This window comes from Ursus americanus, chromosome 16, assembly GCF_024610735.1.
Source record: "Ursus americanus isolate L20-20 chromosome 16, mUrsAme1.1.p, whole genome shotgun sequence".
NCBI classification, from domain to species: domain Eukaryota; kingdom Metazoa; phylum Chordata; class Mammalia; order Carnivora; family Ursidae; genus Ursus; species Ursus americanus.
The window spans coordinates 62,650,420-62,670,656 of NC_142142.1; the positions used below are offsets into that span (position 1 = coordinate 62,650,420).

Consider the following 20,237-nt stretch of genomic DNA (forward strand, 5'->3'; position numbering starts at 1 on the left):
TAAGAACCAAAGCAACACTTAAGGCAGTAAAGGTGAAATGAAGACACTCTCAGACACAGGCAATGTGTAGGAAGGAGATCACAGCCAGCAACTCTGCTCTAAAAGCAAGAAGCACCGAAGGAAGTTCTTCCAACAGCAGCAAAGTGAGAGCATCAGGATGAAGGAAGGGCAGCAGAAACGGTAAGCACCCTGGTAAACACAGCAGACTGCTGTTCTCGAGTCCTTTAAAATACGTTTGATGGCTAAAGGCAAATGCAGTCATGCAGACTCCATTTTCAGGGCATGCAGGGGTGAGACACAAGGCAACTGCCACAAAGAAGAGGATAAAGAAACCCATATGGGGAAGGTGCCTACACTTGTTTAAAGTAATAAATTACTGATTCTAACTACAATATAAGAGCACGTATATTCTAATTCCTAAACTAAAACTCTGAAACAGATAGGTGATTGGTTGACAGATACAGTCAAAAACACAATAGATAAATTAAGATAGAATAATAAGAAAAAGTTCAAATAACCCCAAAGCAGGCAGAAAATGGACCATTTTCCATACCAGTGTTCCCTGGATCCTCAGAACTCGTATCAGTGCTAGTATAGTGCTCTAGCTTGGTCACCAGCTGCGTTTCAATCTGATGAAGGCTATGATCTTTGATAGCATTTTCTACATCTTCAGTGAATTTAATCTGCTCTGCCAAACAGAGGATCTAATGAATAAAGAGAAAAGTTATTTTTAAAAGGTAAATTTACTTACTCATAAACTTAAGGAAAGACATCTCTTTCTAGATTTCCAATAGGGTACCGGGCCTCTAACAGAATGTGCTACTGGCTCCTCAAATGACACCGTCCCAGGAAAGCTCGCTAAGAACTCACCACCTACTACTCTCCTACGCGCCTAGTTTCTGGTCCTAGAACCCACCACGCTCACTGTAACCTAAGTGGCGCTGTACTTTCTTCTCCCGACCCTCTTCTTTATAAATGGCTTCTTCTCAAGGATGCAAACATATCAGTGTATGATGCATTCTATTTAGTAAAAGGGTAAGATTCTAGCATTCCAGAACAATCTCAGGATACTACAGAAGTCCGAAATTTCAAAATTCCAATTTATCTTATATTAAGCTCTGTCTTAATCTTTCGGTCTAATTCCCATACACAGACGCTAGATATAGACAGAGAGATATCCTTATATTTACATAAAACACGAAATGTTAACACTGCTTGAAAGGCTTTCTATAACAGAACCAATCTAGCATGGCTACTGATAAAGCCATTACATATTTAAACACTAGCCTTTGAAAACTTATATCAAAATAGTTTAAGAGTTCTTAAATTAACACAGAAAACCAATATCCTCCTTTAAAGATATGATCCGTCATCATATAAAACCATTTCTAAACCTACTGACCAATTACCATGGAACAGTTTTTTTCTGACACTTTTCAGCATCCAGATGAATGTCATCAAATGCCTCCGCTTACCAGATAAACCCATTTAGCTCTCTGTGTGTACACCTTGTAACTTCACACAGCAGGCCAACCTGCTGTCTTGTTCTAACTTAAGACATTTTATTAATAAATACACTATCAAAACCATTATATAAATATCTTTGTATAAATAGCAATACCATTCTTTAAAGGAAGAATAACTCTTTCAGGAGCCAAGTTATCCCCCATAATTTATGGGACAAACTCACCGCCTCTTTCATCAAGTGTATGAGGAAGCATTTAAGCAGATCCAAATCTGCTTTTTGAGAAAAGACCTTTTCTCTTTAATTTTCACACAAAAAATGTTCACTTGCTACCTTCAAACTAATACTCCTGTCTGTGGATTTCCTTGCAGGCAATACTACTGAATCTCTGCATTATAAATGCACATTGGTAATCTCAATTTTTAACAGTTTGCTATACAATTTCTGTGAGAGACTAACAGAAATGGAAGTCAAAATACAGTCCTGGCTAATTCTCAAATCACACTACCGTTATGGTATCTGGACAAGGCTAAGATTAATTATAACCTAAAATCCAGCAGTCATTAACAGTTCTTTGCAAACATCTTACAATTTAACCTTCAAAATAAGTTGTCAATGTATGTATCATTATGCCCTCTGAACTAAGTGCCTACAGGAGTCACTCTGAGAATACTGACAAAAGCAGGATTTGAACCAGGTCTGTCCGACTCCTTCCACTCAGCACGCTGTCTCCTTCCCAGATCAGAATGCTCCTTCTGTACATTTCAGGTCCTTACAAAAAGGCCTCTAGAAAACTGAATTACCAGATACTCACGCAGTCAGTTACGCTATTCAATCCCCGTACATAAATGCTCTTGAGAGAAATTTTTTTTAGTATTAACTGCTAAGACACTAGAATTCTTTGTTTTGGTTGACAAGGAATCATTCCTATTTTCAGTAGTTCATGTTTTCACAGAGACAATGAACCACTGACATCTTTCGCAGTCCAGGTTTTTAGCCAGGGACTTGCGAGCCCTGGGGTCGGCTACAGGCTGGGACCCAGCAGCTTCCCTCCTGTGCCTGCACTCCCCGCGCACCTCCTGACACTACTGTCATTTCTCCAATCAATTGCTATGCAATCCTTTCTTCTGGAAGTTTTTAATATTTTGTCTTTTATTCCAAGTTCACTTAAATCCTACCTGGAAGTTGACAGGAGTAGAGAACATTTCCAGAAGTAATAAAGCAGCTTACCTCTGACTTTGCAATGGCATTGTTGTTCATTGATGATCACTCTTAATTTTCTCTAAGAGCTTAACAAGAACTGTTAAAACATACTTTAGTTTGTCTCAACATGCTAGAAGATGTAAATGATATGAATGATAGAATGGCTAAGAATCTAAAATATTCAAGTTTCCCATCTAACTTCTCAAGCTTTAAAAGAACCAAAATAAAACTTGTCCCAATAGCTACTAAATGGTTTAATCTGGAAAGCATATAACCTTGAGCCGTTGGGTAGATTTTCCTGTGAGAAATCGCAGAACATCTCCAAAGCCTGCCTTTTACAATTCCTAAGAACTGAAGTCCCTGATGTCCTTTACCTGTAGTATTAGTCTCAACCTGCAGCGAAACAAATCCTGCACAAGGCAGGAAACTTACCGCAAGTCTTAGTACTACACTGTACTACCTGGGACAAGAACTGGACCAAGTTCTGTAAGACCCATATCTGTGGGCCGCTGTTCCCGAGGTGAGCACCTATGAAGACAGAGCTGCAGGAAGTCCACAGGCCACTGTGCAGACTAGCTCGCAGCTTCCCGGCCAACATCCCAGCTCAGCGCCATGGCTCTATTTCAGACATGCACGAACACCCTGCTAACCTCCCGCCAGCAGCAACCTCGAGGAGGAGTCCACGGGGGAACGGAGGCCTGGTGACGCCAGTCCTGCGCCTCTGCGTCAGTGACGCACTCACCACATGGAACCGGGAAGCTACTGCGTCCCTAACTGCCCCTCGATGGCCTGAGCGCATCTGGGCTCAGCGCACCATCTGCCTGAAAGCCTCTTGTGACAGCAAACTAACGCAGCCAGAGGAACCTGCACTACCAGGTGAAGGAACAAAGACTCACAAGTCAAACAGTCTGTCAGTATGAACGGCTAAAGACAGAACACAGAGGCCAGCGGTCTGACCCCCTGGCCTGTACGTCAGGGATGTTTCCAGGAAACCAGGCCTGCCTACATTCCAAGCACGAGCCCCCTTACCTGTGAAGGGAACAAGGATGGGTCAATTGAACCTTGACAACTTCGTCCAGCAGTAACACATTCTATCAGCAACTGCTTCAACGTCTGTTTCATTTCCAAGGCTAAATCATTTAACCAGGTCTGAAAACAAAATTAATAATAAGAGACACAAGGGGCGCCTGAGTGACTGAGCCAGCTAAGCATCGACCTCTTGGTTTTGGCTCAGGTTGTGATCTTATGGGTTGTGAGATTCTCTCCCTCCGCCCTTCCCGCCCACTCATGTGCTCTCACTCTCTCTCTCTCAAAATAAATAATCTTTTTTAAAAATAATAATAATATACATAACTCATAAAACAAATATACACGCTATTGACTGACCCTGTTCATTTATTTCAAGAGGCAGGATTATAATTTCTTATTGACTCTCACACTCCCAAAATGTGTTATATGACATATAGTAATTTTATTAATAAAGAAGTTAAATAATTTGAGGAAAACATTTTTTTTTACCTCTTGGGATAATGGTTAAGTGTGAAAACTCATAAATGTATAGTTAGCTATCACTGTCATCATCTCGACAAATGACTGTAATATAAGCAAACGAACCCCTTCATTTCAATGTTGTAAGAATCAAACTAGACAGCCGGGCCAATAAATCAGAGTCACAGTGACTGGCTCGGTCTCTGGGCTCATGCTATCCTGGTGAACGCACGTTCAGAAAGCTGCAATGGAAGAAGGGATTGCTTTTTCAGGGCGAGGTCTGTTATTTGGGGAGCTAAGCTACTTCTTTAAACAAAACTAATTTTGTTTCAGGGTAAATACATTTTTCACTTGAAAATAGATAAAATAATAAAGTTAACTGAAGTGAACATAACAATAACTGATAACAGCAATGAATATGTACGAATCATGACTCTAAAAGACTGTATCTTTTGTCATAAAATGTAAGTGCAAAACCTACAATGCTACATGGCTTTTCATCATTACTTAAACTCTAAGTTCTGGACTGTTTCATTTTTAGAGCACTTCCTGGTATACAAACAGCATGAACTCCACAAGCTAAACGCCGCAGAAGCTCAGGCGTGAGGACATCTCGGTGCAAGGCCACAGACACCCACTCTGCTGAGTGCAGCCGGAGCTTCCACACTCCCAGTTCCTCTGCTGGCACAGCTGCTCCAGACCCACGGCCCAAACGGACGCTCTTCTCTCCTCATCTGCTCCCAAAAAAGACCCAAGAAAGGCAAACAACAACACAACAACAAAACTCTTCACCGAACACAGACATGGAGTTACTAACAAACCTGTGCTTTCAATCACCTGATTGATGTCATCGACACCCAGTCAACTGTTGAGGCCTACCCAGCAACAGAAGTCTTGCTGAACTGTACAGACATGTGCGTGATAAGGCACGGGTCCCAGCCGCTAGCTGGAAGGGAATTCTGGTGGGTGAAAATTACAACTCAATGCGCTGCGACCTCCTGCTGTCTGGTGTCAGCCGTATACCTGTCGTAGGTCTTTGTTCACTTCCAGGGCTCCAGGGCCACTTAGTCAATAGTTGTCCAGTACATGCATTAGTTTTAAACTTACTTGTTCACCTAAATCATCTTATATAAAATCATCTTATACAACCATCACCTCATACAACATTTTGGGAGTGTGAGAATCAAGAACAAATCATAATTCTACCTCCTGAAATAAATCATCTTACTCAAGTACCTATTGAGTATTTATGCTCCTAACACTATATAGTGTACTTAAAGCCAGTCATCTTATTTAATTTTGAATAGACAGTCTTTACAACAGATAGTAAGATGGGTAGTAAAATGGGTATTTTACAGATAAGAAAGCTGTGATTCTAAGTCACAGAGCTAATAAGCTGAGGAGCTAAGATTAATATCCAGTCTTTTTGACTCCAAAGCAAAGGTTCTTTTCATAATTAGATGCTGCCTTGCAAAGACTAAAAAATCTTTATTTTCTCAATAACAGATCATTCTGAACCTAAAATATCATTTTTTTAAGATACAAGATGAGTTTTCTAAAAGACCTAAGTTTACCCTTTAAATCGACTAAGTTATTTTTGATACAAAGTTCATACAGTTAATTTTTATTTTCATACTTGAAGAATTACTTACCTCTACATTATTTGATAGAAGAACTTTGTTTTTAAAAGGTACAACTTCTCCCTCTAAAGATTTCATTGCAATTATATGTTTAGTTTCTTCATCAAAGCACACACTGTTAATACCTATAATATAAAAGAACAACTGAAATGTAAAAGGATTAAAAACATCATTATTAAACAAGATACATCATTACCACAGTGTATAATGTATATCCCATATGTATTATAATGTATTAGAATTATATTAATTCTCCTATGTAAAAGAACAGTTTTTCCTAATCAAAAATTGAAAACAACCCAAATGCCCACCAATAGATGAATGAATAAACTGATATATTCAAACAACGGAGTACTACTCAGCAATAAAAAGGAATAAAATGTAGTTGCAAGTATCTCAAAAACATTATGATGAGCAAAAAAAAAAAAAAAAAAAAGGCCAGACACAAATGAGCGCATAAGAACACACACTGATGATTCCACTGACATGATATGAGACAAAAGAAAGAAAAAAGGGGGAGGGCAAATGGGACTTCCCTTCCCCCAGATTTGTACTATATTTTACGGTAACAAAAATACTTCGATATAATGATATATATACACCCAATTTTGATCTTCACAAAAACCATACAAGTTGTTTCCAATTTAAAGGAGGAAACTAAACCTCAGAGAGGTAACTTAGTAACTGCCTAATACAGGGCAGAGGCCGAGTTTGAAAGCAAGCCTGCCGATTCCAAGAGCTCTTACCACTGCCTCCCACAGCCCAAATCACAGCTGCAGACAGAGGGCCCGAAAGCTTCACACGTCCAGGGGCAAGTACTCGTGTAAAGCACAGTGAGGAAACACCTGAGGATTCCACAGGCCCTACGATCTCTGTGTCAACGACCCCACTGTGCACCGCAGCACGAGCGCAGCTCTACGCAGTTAACGGGCATGGCTGTGCTCCAACAAAACCGTGTCTCACAAAGTCAGGCAGTGAGCCAGATCAGGCCTGGCGGCCTGCCGTTTGCTGACCCCTACTGTAAGCGAAGATGATGAAGATGTTTCACTTAGTTTGAAAAATATGGTGTTCTCCAACAAATGGAACACTCTGAGACAACTGTAATCATTATTTTTATAGCAGAAGGATTGCATGATCACTGACCCGCCAACAGCGACTCAGCACCGTCACCACACTGTGCACTGGGTGACCTCGCCTTGGTCCACAGCCTGACTGCTTTCTGCACACAGATGATCCCCGACACCCCCGATACCCCCCTACCCCCCAGCCCTCTCCACATGCAAAGACTGCCTCCACTGGGACGTCAGGCAGAAAACCCTCCACTCCGCAATGGAGGGGTGTGCTCTCCTTCTCTCCATAGCCAGTTCCTGCCTCCTTCCCATCTTCCTTCTAGCAAAGAGCGGCACCTTCTGCAGACCCCACCGTAGATGTCACCTTCGAGACGCCCCAGGACAGCACTAACACAGAGGCAGCTGCGCCAACCGCAGGAAGTGCCATGGGTCTGTCCACGTAGCAGGCTGTCTTTCCACGAAACTATAAATTCTTCTTGCGTGTGGGACACGCATTCTATTCGACAGTCTACCTTGGAGCCTAATACTATGCCTGGCAGATCCTGAAACATAGTAACTATGTGCTGGAGACAAGTTGACTCTTACCAGCAAACAGCTTTTTAAGGTGGGACTGAATCACCGACGGGCTAGTCGACTGGCCCAGCACCTCCAGCAGGTCATCATCACCAAGGAAATAAAACCTGGGGAACGCGGAGCGTTTCTCCTGATACAAACACAAACAAGAACAAGAGACTTACCTTTTCAAATGAGTCATACCATAAAGGACTTATAATTTATTATAGAAGTATTTTTTAAAAAACATGCCTCCAAAAACTCATTTAATGATTTCTGACATCTTTGAAGCTGGTCAAGTATCGTTAGCAGAGAGTTTCTGATTCCCGCATGAGTAGTTAACGTTGTGACTCTACTGTCTTTCTTGATGTCAGCCATTATTGACCTATAAAAGAAAAAATAGTAATTTTTAACTTTATCTTGGCCGATTTTGGCTGAAAGAGAAATACTGAGACATTTATTTTTTGCCTGCACAGAACAAACTAGAGATAACACTATTATAACCACAAAACATCACTTTGCTTCTAAAAAATAACACTAAAAGTTAAGAATAGCCTATTACTGTTTTCAAATACTTTATTTTTTCTTAAGTGAACTCTACACCCAATGTGGGGCTTGAACTCATGATCAGGAGTTGTACGTTCCACCGACTCAGTGAGCCACGTGCCCCCCATTACCATTGTCAACCTACCTTATTGCAAATTCTCCAATTTCATTCATTCACTAGACAAATATTAAACCCTAACTCATAGAGATAATGGTCCAGTGACAGAGAAAGATACTACATAATTTCTCAAAATATTTAAATAAAATTATGACAAATGCTAAGAAGGAAAAGTACAAAGTATTTTTAAAGCAGCTAATAGGACAACCCCTAACTAAGGCTTGAGAAAGTCACTGATGCTGAGATTTGCACGGCGAGTAAGAGAGAACGTCGCTGAGCAGGAGGGGAGCAGCCTCTGCAAACGCATCTCTGAGACAAACAGTGAGCAGAGCAGGACAGGCTGCAGAAGTGGGCGCGAGCAGACTATGCTTTATCCTTGGAGAAACGGGAAAGGAAGGAAGCACTGAAACTTCCCTTGTCATAGACTACTTGGGCCGCTGTGCAAGCGGCTTACTGGAGAAGACAGTGGGCAGCAGTCCACATGACAAGTGTACCTCCGACGAAAGGCAAGAAAGGAGAGACAGAAAAGATATGCTCAAATAGATCAAGTAGGTTAGAATCAACAAACGTGCTAACTAAATGGATTTGGGGGTGTCTGGGGAGGTCAAATAGCCATTATGTTTCAGCTCTGAGCAATTAGTTAGGTGGTACCAGTTACTGAGAAAGGAACGGGAAAGAGAAAAGATTTGTGCTAAAGGGATGAACTCGTGAGTCTAGCTTTGACGTGCTTAGGATGTTCAGTATACTGCAGCTCAGAAGAGAAAGATGGGCTTGATAAATAAACTGAGGGCTGCAGCAGGTGGAAGACAACAAAGGGGGGGGGCATGAGTGCCCACAGAGTGCACATAGAGAGAAGAACTGGAGGCTGAAACTGGCGGAATGCCCACACCTACAGGCTGAGAGAGGCCTGAGTACCAGGAACTCGAGCGGACCCAGACAGACAACCAGAAAACCAGAGGACAGTATCCCAGAAGCCAAGGGAAGAAACTCTCCAACAAGAGATGCTCAACTCTGTAAATACTAGTCAGAGATGAAGTAAAATGAAGCACGAAAAATGCCCATCAAACTACAACAGGAAAGGAATGGGTAACTTAGGAAATAGCTGGTACAGTTCTCATTACCCTTATACTACGGCAGTATATTGTTAACATCAGGCAGCGTGGTAGGGACAGCAGTGAGATCAACATGGTTCAAGAAGTAAATGGCTGAAAGAGAGCAAACAGCTCCTTAAAAGGATCCAAAAGAGGAAGAGGCTGAAGACACAGACGATACTCATAATATAAAGGGACTTAGCGTGTGCTAAGCACCTTATGATATGAATGAAAAACTGCCACAGGTGTCGATGTCTTACGTCGCTGTACTTACCTAAAATCCTCATCAACTCTGTTGAAGCGCGTCTGTTCTTTCGGCAATGCTCCACGGCCAAAAATGGGTTCCAGATACACCCATTTCCTCTGAATATGGTTTAAATTCTGTAGGTATTCATCTAATTCTGCAAGTTTTCTCTCCCAAACTGACACTTTATCTTCAAATCCTTTATAATAAGGAGAATCCTTTAAAGACTGAAGAAGGCACCTGTTATCTCCAACTTGATTTACTATGTCTTTCCAGTCTTTAATTAGCTTGATAGTTCGACTTTGGCTGTCTTCATAATCAGTCAAGGTAAATACTGCTCCAACTCCCCAGAGATCAAGTTCACGTAGAGCTTCTCTGATTGTAACTTCACCTTGTGCCCGACTATTTAAATCCTAATACAAAATATCCTTATTATTTCAAAATTACCATAAACCTAAATCATAAAACATTTCATAAGAAGATATATTTTTATCTGGTTTTTCACAATAAAGCTAATAATAATAACTGAATATATTTTACATGCAATCCAAGAGAATCACTGAAGTATCAAGAGATATCAGACACTAAGTATCCAGGTTCACATGGTCAAAGCATATATAAGGTTCTGCCATATGCTTTTTACTTCTTAACCAAAAAAAAAAAAAAAAAAAAGAATTCAAGAACCATCACAAAACACAAAAAAAGTCTGGCTTTGGGGTGCCTGGGTGGCTCAGTAGGTTATGTGTCCAACTCCTGATTTCAGCTCAGGTCGTATCTCAGGGTTGTGAGATTGAGCCCCAAATCGGGGTCTGTTTGGGCATGGAGTCTGTTTAAGATTCTCTCTCGCCCTCTCCCTCTGCCCCTCGCTCCCTTCCCCTCTCTAAAAAAGTCTGGCATATTTAAAATTACACAGACTTCAGAAATGTTATTGTAATTTTAAAATTCTGATATACCTAAAGTGATTAATAACCATCTTCTACAGAAGTCATGCTTTATAACCTCACAGTTACCTAAATAGGCTCCAAAATTATGAACAAACACAAAGGTACACATATTAAGTATGAAATAAGACAATCTGACATCAAGAGTACTTTTATTTTGGGCGCCTGGGTGACTCAGTCGGTTGAGCATCTGATTCTTGGTTTCAGCTCTGGTCGTGATAGATGGAGCCCCGTGTGGTGCATCGGGCTCCACGCTCAGTGGGGAGTCGGCTTGAGATTCTCTCTCTGCCTCTGCCCCTTCCCCCACTCGTGTGTGCACTCTCTCTCTCCCTCTTTCTCAAATAAATAAATAAAATCTTTAAAAGAAAGTTCTTTTACTTTTATACTGAATGGGCAAAACACAACACAGAAAGTCAGCTACTTATGTCAGAATTGAAAGCTGTATAAGTTACACTTTTCCCTGAGACCTTTTCTAAACCTGATTAGCAAATTGGTTCTTGGTTTAGCTCTCTGGATTTTGGCATCTCTTTGCTTCTATTTAAAATATACCCTATGATTTTAAATGTATTTTATGTAAAATGATTTGTATTTGTTTGCTTTTTGATTAAAGCTGACTCCCTTCTTAAAACAGACATTTTTTTACTTCATATTTTTCCTCTCTCTCAAGGAAGGGGTTTATAATGCTTCTATACCCCATACAAACTCAGTTGCATTACTAAAGAAAGAATAATGCAATAGGGGAACACAGTCGCTATAGTAAGGGGAAAAAATTAACTTGCTGTTTAAATAAAATACAAAGCAAAATCATATGTTAACAAAGGTCATATTTATGAGATATTTATAAAAGTGAATCTTACTTTAAGGTCTGAAGCTTTGGCAACAATTTCATCAGCTACTCTGAGGAGATCACCAAACAGTAACTTCTCCAGGCTAGTCCCCCGAGGAAGACCAAGCAGACGAAAAAGATCAAGCCAATGATCTGGAGAAAGATGCTCCCCTCTCACATATTTCAAAATAGGTATTACAGTCTGTTAAAAAAACAAAAAAATGTATACACATGAACCTATATTATCAAAATGCAAATTGTTATTTCCTTTTATGATTAGCTATAAAAATTTTACTCTATTATTTAATAATCTTGAAATCAAGTTCTCAAACAGAATGGTACAAAATTTTGTATTAAGGGGCGCCTGGGTGGCATAGCAGTTAAGCGTCTGCCTTCGGCTCAGGGCGTGATCCTGGCGATCTGGGATCGAGCCCCACATCAGGCTCTTCTGCTATGAGCCTGCTTCTTCCTCTCCCACTCCCCCTGCTTGTGTTCCCTCTCTCGCTGGCTGTCTCTATCCCTGTTGAATAAATAAATAAAAAAATCTTTAAAAAAAAAAAAAAAAAATTTTGTATTAAACATTGCTGTGGATATATGCAAATATCCCTTTGTAGCTTGATATATTTTAAAACATGACCTAAAATATTTCTATTTTTATTATGTAGGATATGACCTATATCCTAAATACGCTAAATGACCCATATCCTAAATTGCACTAGTTGGTGTAAACAGTCCAATTTATAACTTGAAGCATAAATCTCTTAGCTAAAACCTTTCAAAAGCGTAGGAGAAATATCAAGAACTCTATACGTCCTATCTTCTTTGTGCGATGGAATCATTACACCAGAAACTGGAACCCCAGCCCCCTCGGCAGCACAGTGACCCGAAGGTGACTCTGGCACAGCAGCAGGAGCGCCAGGCTCTTACTCTGTATCTGTCGACTTCCGACTGCAGCTTCACCGTCATGGCCGAATGTTCTTCCACCTTCCGTAACCTGTCATGCCAAGTCATCAAGAACTCCTCCAAAAGATAGGTCTTGGTCCTGGAAAACACCAGGACACCTTAGAATGCACACCCCCAAACACACTACCAGGTTAGAAGGACCTAGCCAGTGGTGATGAGCCGCACCGAAACGTGATCCAGTCCTCGCTGGCCATCTCCTGCAGTCCCTGCTGAAACTCTTCATAAAGCGCCCAGATCTGTGCACAGCTTTCGAGGTCCTTGGAGATGCTATAGGCCAAGGAGAAGTTGGGCTCTTCCAGTCCAAAATGATGGCAGTCATCACTACAGAAACAAAGAGTGAAGTATCATGAGATTTTTAAAAAACTCTTACACATCACTGTTCTCCAACTGCATTCCCCATGTGCGCACTGCGTATCTGACAGTGAGACAGGCAGCGGGGGACTGCGTTGAGAACTTTACTGTAACTACTTAAGTATAACCTCTTTTAAATTCATAAATGTGCATTTTTTTAAAGGAGTCGAAGTGGAGTTGGTAATACATATAAACTTGTTTACCTCATATACATCACAAAAATAGAAATATTCAGAATTATATATATTCACGGATTAACTGAGAAGAGGTTAATACTAATATCCAAGAGTTAGATTCTGGAATATAAGATCTCCTTTTAGATAAAAGACATAATGCCATATAATAAGTGTGGTCCTAAATCCTTCACTCCCCCATGAAGACAACTATCTTATGGATGCCTTTGCCTAAACAGAACAAACCTAAAACAACATTTAAACTTAATACCTTGTGGACGCCTGGGTGGTTCAGTCAGTTAAGCATCTGCCTTCAGCTCAGGTCATGATCCCAGGGTCCTGGGATCGAGTCCCGCATTGGGCTCCCCGCTCAGCGGGGAGTCTGCTTCTCCCTCTGCCTGCGGCCCCTCCCAGTCCTGTGTGCTCTCTTTCTCTCTCAAATAAATAAAATCTTTAAAATAAAATAAACTTAATACCTTGTATTATAACACAAAACAATTTTTTTCTTGGAATTCTCATTATTTTGCTAGGTTCATTTTTTCTCAGAGTCTCTGAAAGCAATTTTCCATTAATTTTATATATCCCATTTTTAAATACAACAAAATCACAGAAAGCAAGTACTCCGACTCCCTAATTGAACTTTTTAGTTAATTTAGTTTTCTGTTCTACTTCTAGGGCTAAGCAGAAATTTGCTTTTCTTTTCATCTCCTGACAGAGCCCAGCCACAACACCTAAGAAAGCAGCAGCATGAGCCCTTACTTTCGTTCTTAAAATTACAAAATTTTTTAAAGAAAACATGAAGATAAACAGATGTAAGAACATTACTGGCTTAACATATACAAATATAAATCAAAACGACTACTATCAATTTAAAAAAAAAAAAACCATACAGCAGCTTTTTCCTTATGACTTCAAGATCATCAAACTCAATTTTTTTCTCTTTTATTGACTTGGCACTTGCATCAAGAGCATTCTGCTGGCCAGTTTCAATAATATCATCACCAGGCTTTAGTTGGTCCCACCGAGCTTTAAATTTTTCCAATTCTTGATAATAGATCTGAAGACATGACTTCACATTTCCTTTCATTACTTCAATCTGTAACAGTTAAGAGTTTATAGAACTCAATTCAGAGTAAAATCTCGCTTTCCTTTCACATTTGATTTCCAACATTTTCTATTTAGAGGTGAAAAAACATCAAAACAAATTTTTCAAAAGATTGTTTTCAATTACTGAGTTCAAGTACAATAAAATTTTGTTTTCAATATTAGACCATAAATAAGACCATAAATGTTTAGTAATAAGAGATAAACTGCAGATATCACCATTAAAAAATCATTCGTGTTGTCAGCAGCTTCCACCATGACTCTCATACAAGAATATCTGGCCAATGACTACTGCTGTCCCACAGGAGCACACAGCTGCTTAATTAAGGGGGCGTGTTCCGGTCTCCTGCGCCCAAGAGTCAGTCCGTCAACAGGACGTAAGTACAACAGATGTGTATAACTACCAGGTTGTCCCTTAAAAGATGCCATATGATTCACTCATAAGAAAAATGGAAAATAATATGATATACATTGTCTGTATGGCAGAAAGTCAAGACAAACTGTGTGAAGGGACCTTCATTTAAACTGTTTTACTACATGGAGGTAAGGAGATCAATTCCATCAGCAATATAAAATTCTTATCTACCTGAACCATAACAGAATAAAGGAAAACAAAAAATCTTAAGTGAGAAAAAATCAAGTTTCCACTTTAAGAAAATGACTAAAAAGTTCTTACCTGATCTCTAATCATAAGTTGGTGACTTTCCATCATCAACTCAAATTTATCCCACTTAGCTTTCAGATTGCTTATTGTTTCCAAGCCACCACCTGCCACAGTTCGTAAAAGTCTGTTTTTATCTTCAGCTTCTTGGAATAAGGGCAAAATCTAAAGGTCGAAGAAATAACACATAAAAAAAAACCTATTTTATCAAATTTCTTAAGGTTCGTTTGTTCTAATTTGCTAAAAAATGTTTTAAAATCAAGATTTCTGCTTTGAAATGATTTGTTCAATTCCTGGATATGAAGCTCCTAATACTCACATATCATTTTACGCAAACCCCGCTAAGGCACTCTAACCCCGAGAGTTAAAAAGGATCATAAAGGTGCCCCTACAGGCTGAATGACACCGTGAATCCGTAAGGACAGCACTACAGCGCTATTCAAGGGGACATTATCATACCAGTTCCACTCATAAGAAAATGCTGAAAAGGCTTCTAAAAGAACTAGGATTATGGATTACCTAAGAGCATAAATAACTACATTATTCTACTCAACAGAGAGGGAAAGGCATGAAGAAGGTCCTTAAGAAAAGAACAACTGAAACCATGGAATCGGGCCATTCTGCACTAGGACACTCGGTAGGAGAAGACAAAGAAGACATTAAGGCTCTAATTTCCCACACGTGAACAGGATTTAGACAAGCCTGAAAAGACATGACGACAGCCTCCTAGTCCATCTACCTCCCTCCACTCCTCTTCCATGCAATCCACATGGCAACAGAGAGACATCAAAACACAATTCTTTAACATCCTGCTGCATATAGCCCAGCAAAGACTCCCCAGCGTCCATGGGATCAACCCTGAGATCCTGGCTTTGTCTCGCGTGCCAGAGATCCTGTCTAGCTCTTTTTACCATTGCACGCCACTTCCAGTCTCACACAACGTTCCAGCATGCGACACCCATGTCTTTTCTTCTCATTTCTGTGTCTTCCCTCCCACTTCATTCTTAGTCTCCCCTGCACCTCCTCTTATGCTTCAACTCTAAATTTTGGGATGTTCTACCCTGCTCCTACGCTTCTGTTGTCTGCTATCAATCAGATGGTCTAGTTCAATCCCATGGCTTCGCATTTCATGTGTATAAAGATGGCATTCAGGTTTCCATCTCCAGTCTTTACCCTAAGTTCCATATTCCTCATTCAACTTCCATCGGGCATCTCCACCACCTCTGAAATCCTAACACCCTCCTCCTCCAGTCATTCCTGTTGGCAGTAAATGGTACCAGTAGCTTTCCAGCTGCTCGAAACAAACCTCTATGAGACATACTCATTCCCCTTTCTCTAACCCCCCCTCTGTATGACACCATGAAGGTATATTATTTCAATTACCTCTGAACTATCTTTATAATTTTAAGTCTATCACACAGGAGGGACACATGAAAGTTTGCTTCCTAATTTGAATTATTTATCTTCCTTCTTCTAAACAGTTCAAATCATCCATAATATAATCACTTCATATGTGAGTGTGCATTCACGTGGTGTGTGTGTGTGTTCCTAATTCAGCTCTAACTTCACACTCCAGCATCCTGAAGTTACAACCCTGAAGTAACAGCATGAATTATTTTAGTCTTATTCTAACACGGCACATCATAAAACGGACTGTAAATACTCCTGAAGACAGTAATAAATATGATTGTTACTGTCTCACTACACCAACGTAACACCAAAAGTCCAGTTATGAGCTGACAAACTGGACCAGATTACAATACTTAAATTATATGATATTTCTAAATAGTCACATAATATTACCTAATTGAAACATCTCCAGTGCAATACACATAAATAGATAACTTCACTTTGCGATTCTCACCTCTGGTTTCCATTCTTGTAGCTTACTGTATTGTAAATTTGCATCCCCTATCTCCTCCACAGACTGGGGCATAACTGTTAAAACTTCCATAGCCTCAGTTACAAACGTATCAATTTTATGTAGGTGAGCTGAATAGGTGACATTGAAATAGAATGTTATTATCACCAAAAATATCCCATTGCATCATTTTAAAATCAAAGAGTGTTAGAAGTGATCACTACATATTAAATCTTAAATTTTCATTTGCTCATACAACGAAATTTTAAAATACAGAATAAGCAAAGAAATTTCTTGCCAAGAAAGTTTAGTTGCTTCACATCATACCTCAAAATTTTGAGGAAGTTAAAATGTACTCATTATTAGTAAATTTTACTCAACACTGTGTAATTTTTCCAGTCTTTGAGATAACATGTTAACAAATCTCAGATTAATGGAAAAAGAAACAATGTGGTATTTTGGAAAACAGCAGTAATTTGAAGAGATAAGAAATACATTCTAGCGGAACTACCTACCTTTCTCAGTAACATATGCAACAAAATGATACTTGCTCATACTGCAAATAATAAAAATGCCGTCCATTTTTAGACCTCTAAAGAGCTGGATATGGACTTTCCGACTTTATTAAAATTATCATTTTAAGCACACTTCATTTCATAATACTTTTTAGGTTGGTTGATTTTAATCATCATTGAGATTTACATTTCTAATTATCAAAATACATGCCTTTATGTATAAAATTAAGTTAAAATAAAAATTATAAAGTGTCTTTACCCTGGATGGACTTCTTCAAAGAAAGAACAAGTACATCAAATAACTTCTGGATGAGATCATCAATCACAGTCTTCACAGGGTTACAATTAATATTTAAACAATCTACCTTGACCGCACTGAAAAATGCCAATGGACATATTTTGACATTAAAAAGACTTATTAGAGGGAAAGAGTCTCGTTATAATGATTTTCTGTAATACACTTCAAAATGTAAATCAGAAAGTATTACTGTGATCTTTATGGACATTTAGATTTTATTTAGTAAAAATGCTTTCCATGCACTATTACAAAGTTCTCATTAAACAATGATTTTGTTATAACACTACAGTTTTTTAGAGTCTCACATGAATATATTCAAATATTTACAAGCCCTTTACTTGTCACAGCACAAATACAAATGTACTTATTTGAATATTTATAACATGACTTCACTATCTGCAAAGTACAGACAAGGATGATAAGGGAAAGAAAACAAAGAAGGGGAATATAAATTATTAAGGCACTAGGACAAACAATATGATCATTTTATACCTATCAAATTAACAAAAATGTAATGAATTGTTAATTTGTATCTTCAATTGTGTGGGGAAACAATTCTCAGAACTGCTGGTCAGAGTAGAAAACCATGCAACTTTTGTGAGGAGCAATTTAGCCGTATCTAACAAGTAATTTTAAAATAGGTATATTCTTAGTCTTATTAACTTCACTTTTAGAATTTATCCTAAGGAAATTTCCAGAGCAGACTCCAAGATTAATATACAAGTATCTTCTTGGGGGCGCCTGGGTGGCACAGCGGTTAAGCGTCTGCCTTTGGCTCAGGGCATGATCCCGGAGTCCTGGGATCGAGCCCCACATCAGGCTCCTCTGCTGTGAGCCTGCTTCTTCCTCTCCCACTCCCCCTGCTTGTGTTCCCTCTCTCACTGGCTGTGTCTATCTCTGCCAAATAAATAAAATCTTAAAAAAAAAAAATATATATATATATATATACAAGTATCTTCTTCAAAGCATTAGTTATAATAGGGAAAAATTAGGAACAAGTTAAATATGAAAATGGTTAAATTATTATATAGCCCTACAATTAAAAATCAAGTTTTTTGAGGACCAGGTAATAACAAGACAAAATATTAAAGATTAGTGTTAAATAACAGGATACAGTGAAACCCAAAGTTTGTAAGCATATGTACTAATATAGCCAAAACATCAAATATTAAGAACAATTTCTAGATTTTAAAAAATGTATAAAAGAACGTACTGTTTTAATAATTGGAAAAAAGACGTTCATTTTTAAGAATACTAAGTGTTTGCATGGTATCCTTAATGCAAATTGTTCTCAGTAAAGAGAAGTTGAACAAAACGTGTCCATCTGAGGCAATCTCATATTTATCTTAAACTATACAAAGTTTAAAAAAGGGCTGGAAAATAAGTCCCAAAGATTATTTAGAAAGCTATTCATCCTTTTTTTTTTTTTTTAAAGATTTTATTTATTTATTTGACAGAGATAGAGACAGCCAGCGAGAGAGGGAACACAAGCAGGGGGAGTGGGAGAGGAAGAAGCAGGCTCATAGTGGAGGAGCCTGACGTGGGGCTCGATCCCGTAACGCCGGGATCACGCCCTGAGCCGAAGGCAGATGCTTAACCGCTGTGCCACCCAGGCGCCCCAGAAAGCTATTCATCCTTTTTGAAGCAGAGCCAGGTGACATTTTAGACAGCAAATTATATGAGTGAAATACTCACTTCTATTTTAAAAATGTAATTTTCCCTTAAAGCTTTACTTCTTTTCAATCACCCACTAACTGCAAAGGTTTAAACTCCAGTTCTCCACCAGAAAACCATTAAGAGCCAGTTTGTTTAGTACATGAAGTTTTACATAATTTTTGAAACTGTGACACAGAAAATGTCAAGATTTCTAATAGCTGATAAAGAGAGATGATTTTAGTCAACCTGAGATATTAATTATACCATATTTTGCTAAAGAATTAACATAAAGTAGTCTGATTGCAGCAGAGCTGTACTCACGGACTACAGAATCCCGTGGACAGACGGAATTCACCTTTCACTTGAAAATATTGGTAACATGAAAATGAGGGTCCCATCAGCCATAGATAGGACGGCATGGCCCCAGACAGCCCAGCCCAGAACCATATGCTTCCTATAGCATCCGAAACACAACACGAGAATATAACTTTCCTAATCTCATTGCGTATTTCTAAGAAGTCCTCATGAAATAATATGTGTGTGTAAATGCATATTTGAGCTTACATGAATGCGTGTTAACTTATTAACAAGAAACGGCAAACTGGAACAAAGGAATGCAGGACCAGCATTCTTTCTGTGTTGCTGAGTTCTGGCAGGAAGACTAGGAAAGCTGTCTACACTGCAGGACAGACAAGTTGTCCTGACAGCAGCAGAGGTCCTTGAGCGGGCAAACAAAATGAGCAAGGCTGGGTTCACAGATTATCCGACAGAGGACAGAAACCTCCAACACAAACACTACAAACTAATATTAATGGCATATCCTCTAAATCATCTCAGCTCTAACTCACAAGTCATCTGTCCCTTCTCTATTCATCATCCCTCATCTTCCTCCAAAGATAAGACCTCATAATACCTCAAAGTACTTGACAATATTTCATAATCTTTCCTCCTCCCCTTTTTGAGTACCAACAACTTAATTCAGCTAATGACTGTGGTCTTCTGGGTGATGACAGACTAACTTCTCTTCCTCCGTGATCTGTTTCTTCCACCACACAACTCGTAAGTTCCAGATTAACATCCCTAATGTACAGGTACTGACAGACACACTTCTGTCTAGAAATCTTCAACAGCTAACCACTCTAATATGGAGAAAACCCAAAGTCCCCATTTTAGAATGGAAAACTCTCCCAAATCTGGTCCAGGAACATTCCCTCTACTGCTTGAACCTTCGATTCTCATTTCTAGCTGTCAAAATTCTAGTTCAAAGATTTCTAGCTTAAGGAAACTTTCCTTAATTTTGCCCCAAATGGATGGGATGTCATCACCCTGTAAACCATCACAGTCTTCAGTTCAATTTCTAAAATGAAACAGACTATTCTATCTGGTATCAATAGTAGCAATTAATCGTAACTAACATTTACTGAGAACTTCATCTGTACCAGTATTTTCTATGCCAGTTACTTACTGAATT

At 39.1% G+C, this 20,237-nt stretch overlaps 1 protein-coding gene across 7 annotated transcripts in view; it reads right to left on the minus strand.

Annotated features, from left to right (window-relative positions):
- The window catches only part of DYNC2H1 (dynein cytoplasmic 2 heavy chain 1), a 288,892-nt gene that overhangs the window by 241,953 nt on the left and 26,702 nt on the right, over positions 1-20,237 (minus strand). For all 7 annotated transcript variants that reach the window (XM_045797656.2, XM_045797654.2, XM_087868490.1 and 4 more), the window contains 13 exons: positions 17,072-17,187; positions 16,301-16,428; positions 14,452-14,601; positions 13,562-13,767; positions 12,313-12,468; positions 12,112-12,226; positions 11,216-11,386; positions 9,448-9,830; positions 7,671-7,803; positions 7,452-7,569; positions 5,809-5,921; positions 3,698-3,817; positions 554-704 (listed from right to left, as the gene is read on the minus strand). In XM_045797656.2, the coding sequence (XP_045653612.2) occupies positions 554-704; positions 3,698-3,817; positions 5,809-5,921; positions 7,452-7,569; positions 7,671-7,803; positions 9,448-9,830; positions 11,216-11,386; positions 12,112-12,226; positions 12,313-12,468; positions 13,562-13,767; positions 14,452-14,601; positions 16,301-16,428; positions 17,072-17,187 (2,060 nt within the window). The remainder of the gene's footprint in view (positions 1-553; positions 705-3,697; positions 3,818-5,808; positions 5,922-7,451; positions 7,570-7,670; positions 7,804-9,447; positions 9,831-11,215; positions 11,387-12,111; positions 12,227-12,312; positions 12,469-13,561; positions 13,768-14,451; positions 14,602-16,300; positions 16,429-17,071; positions 17,188-20,237) is intronic.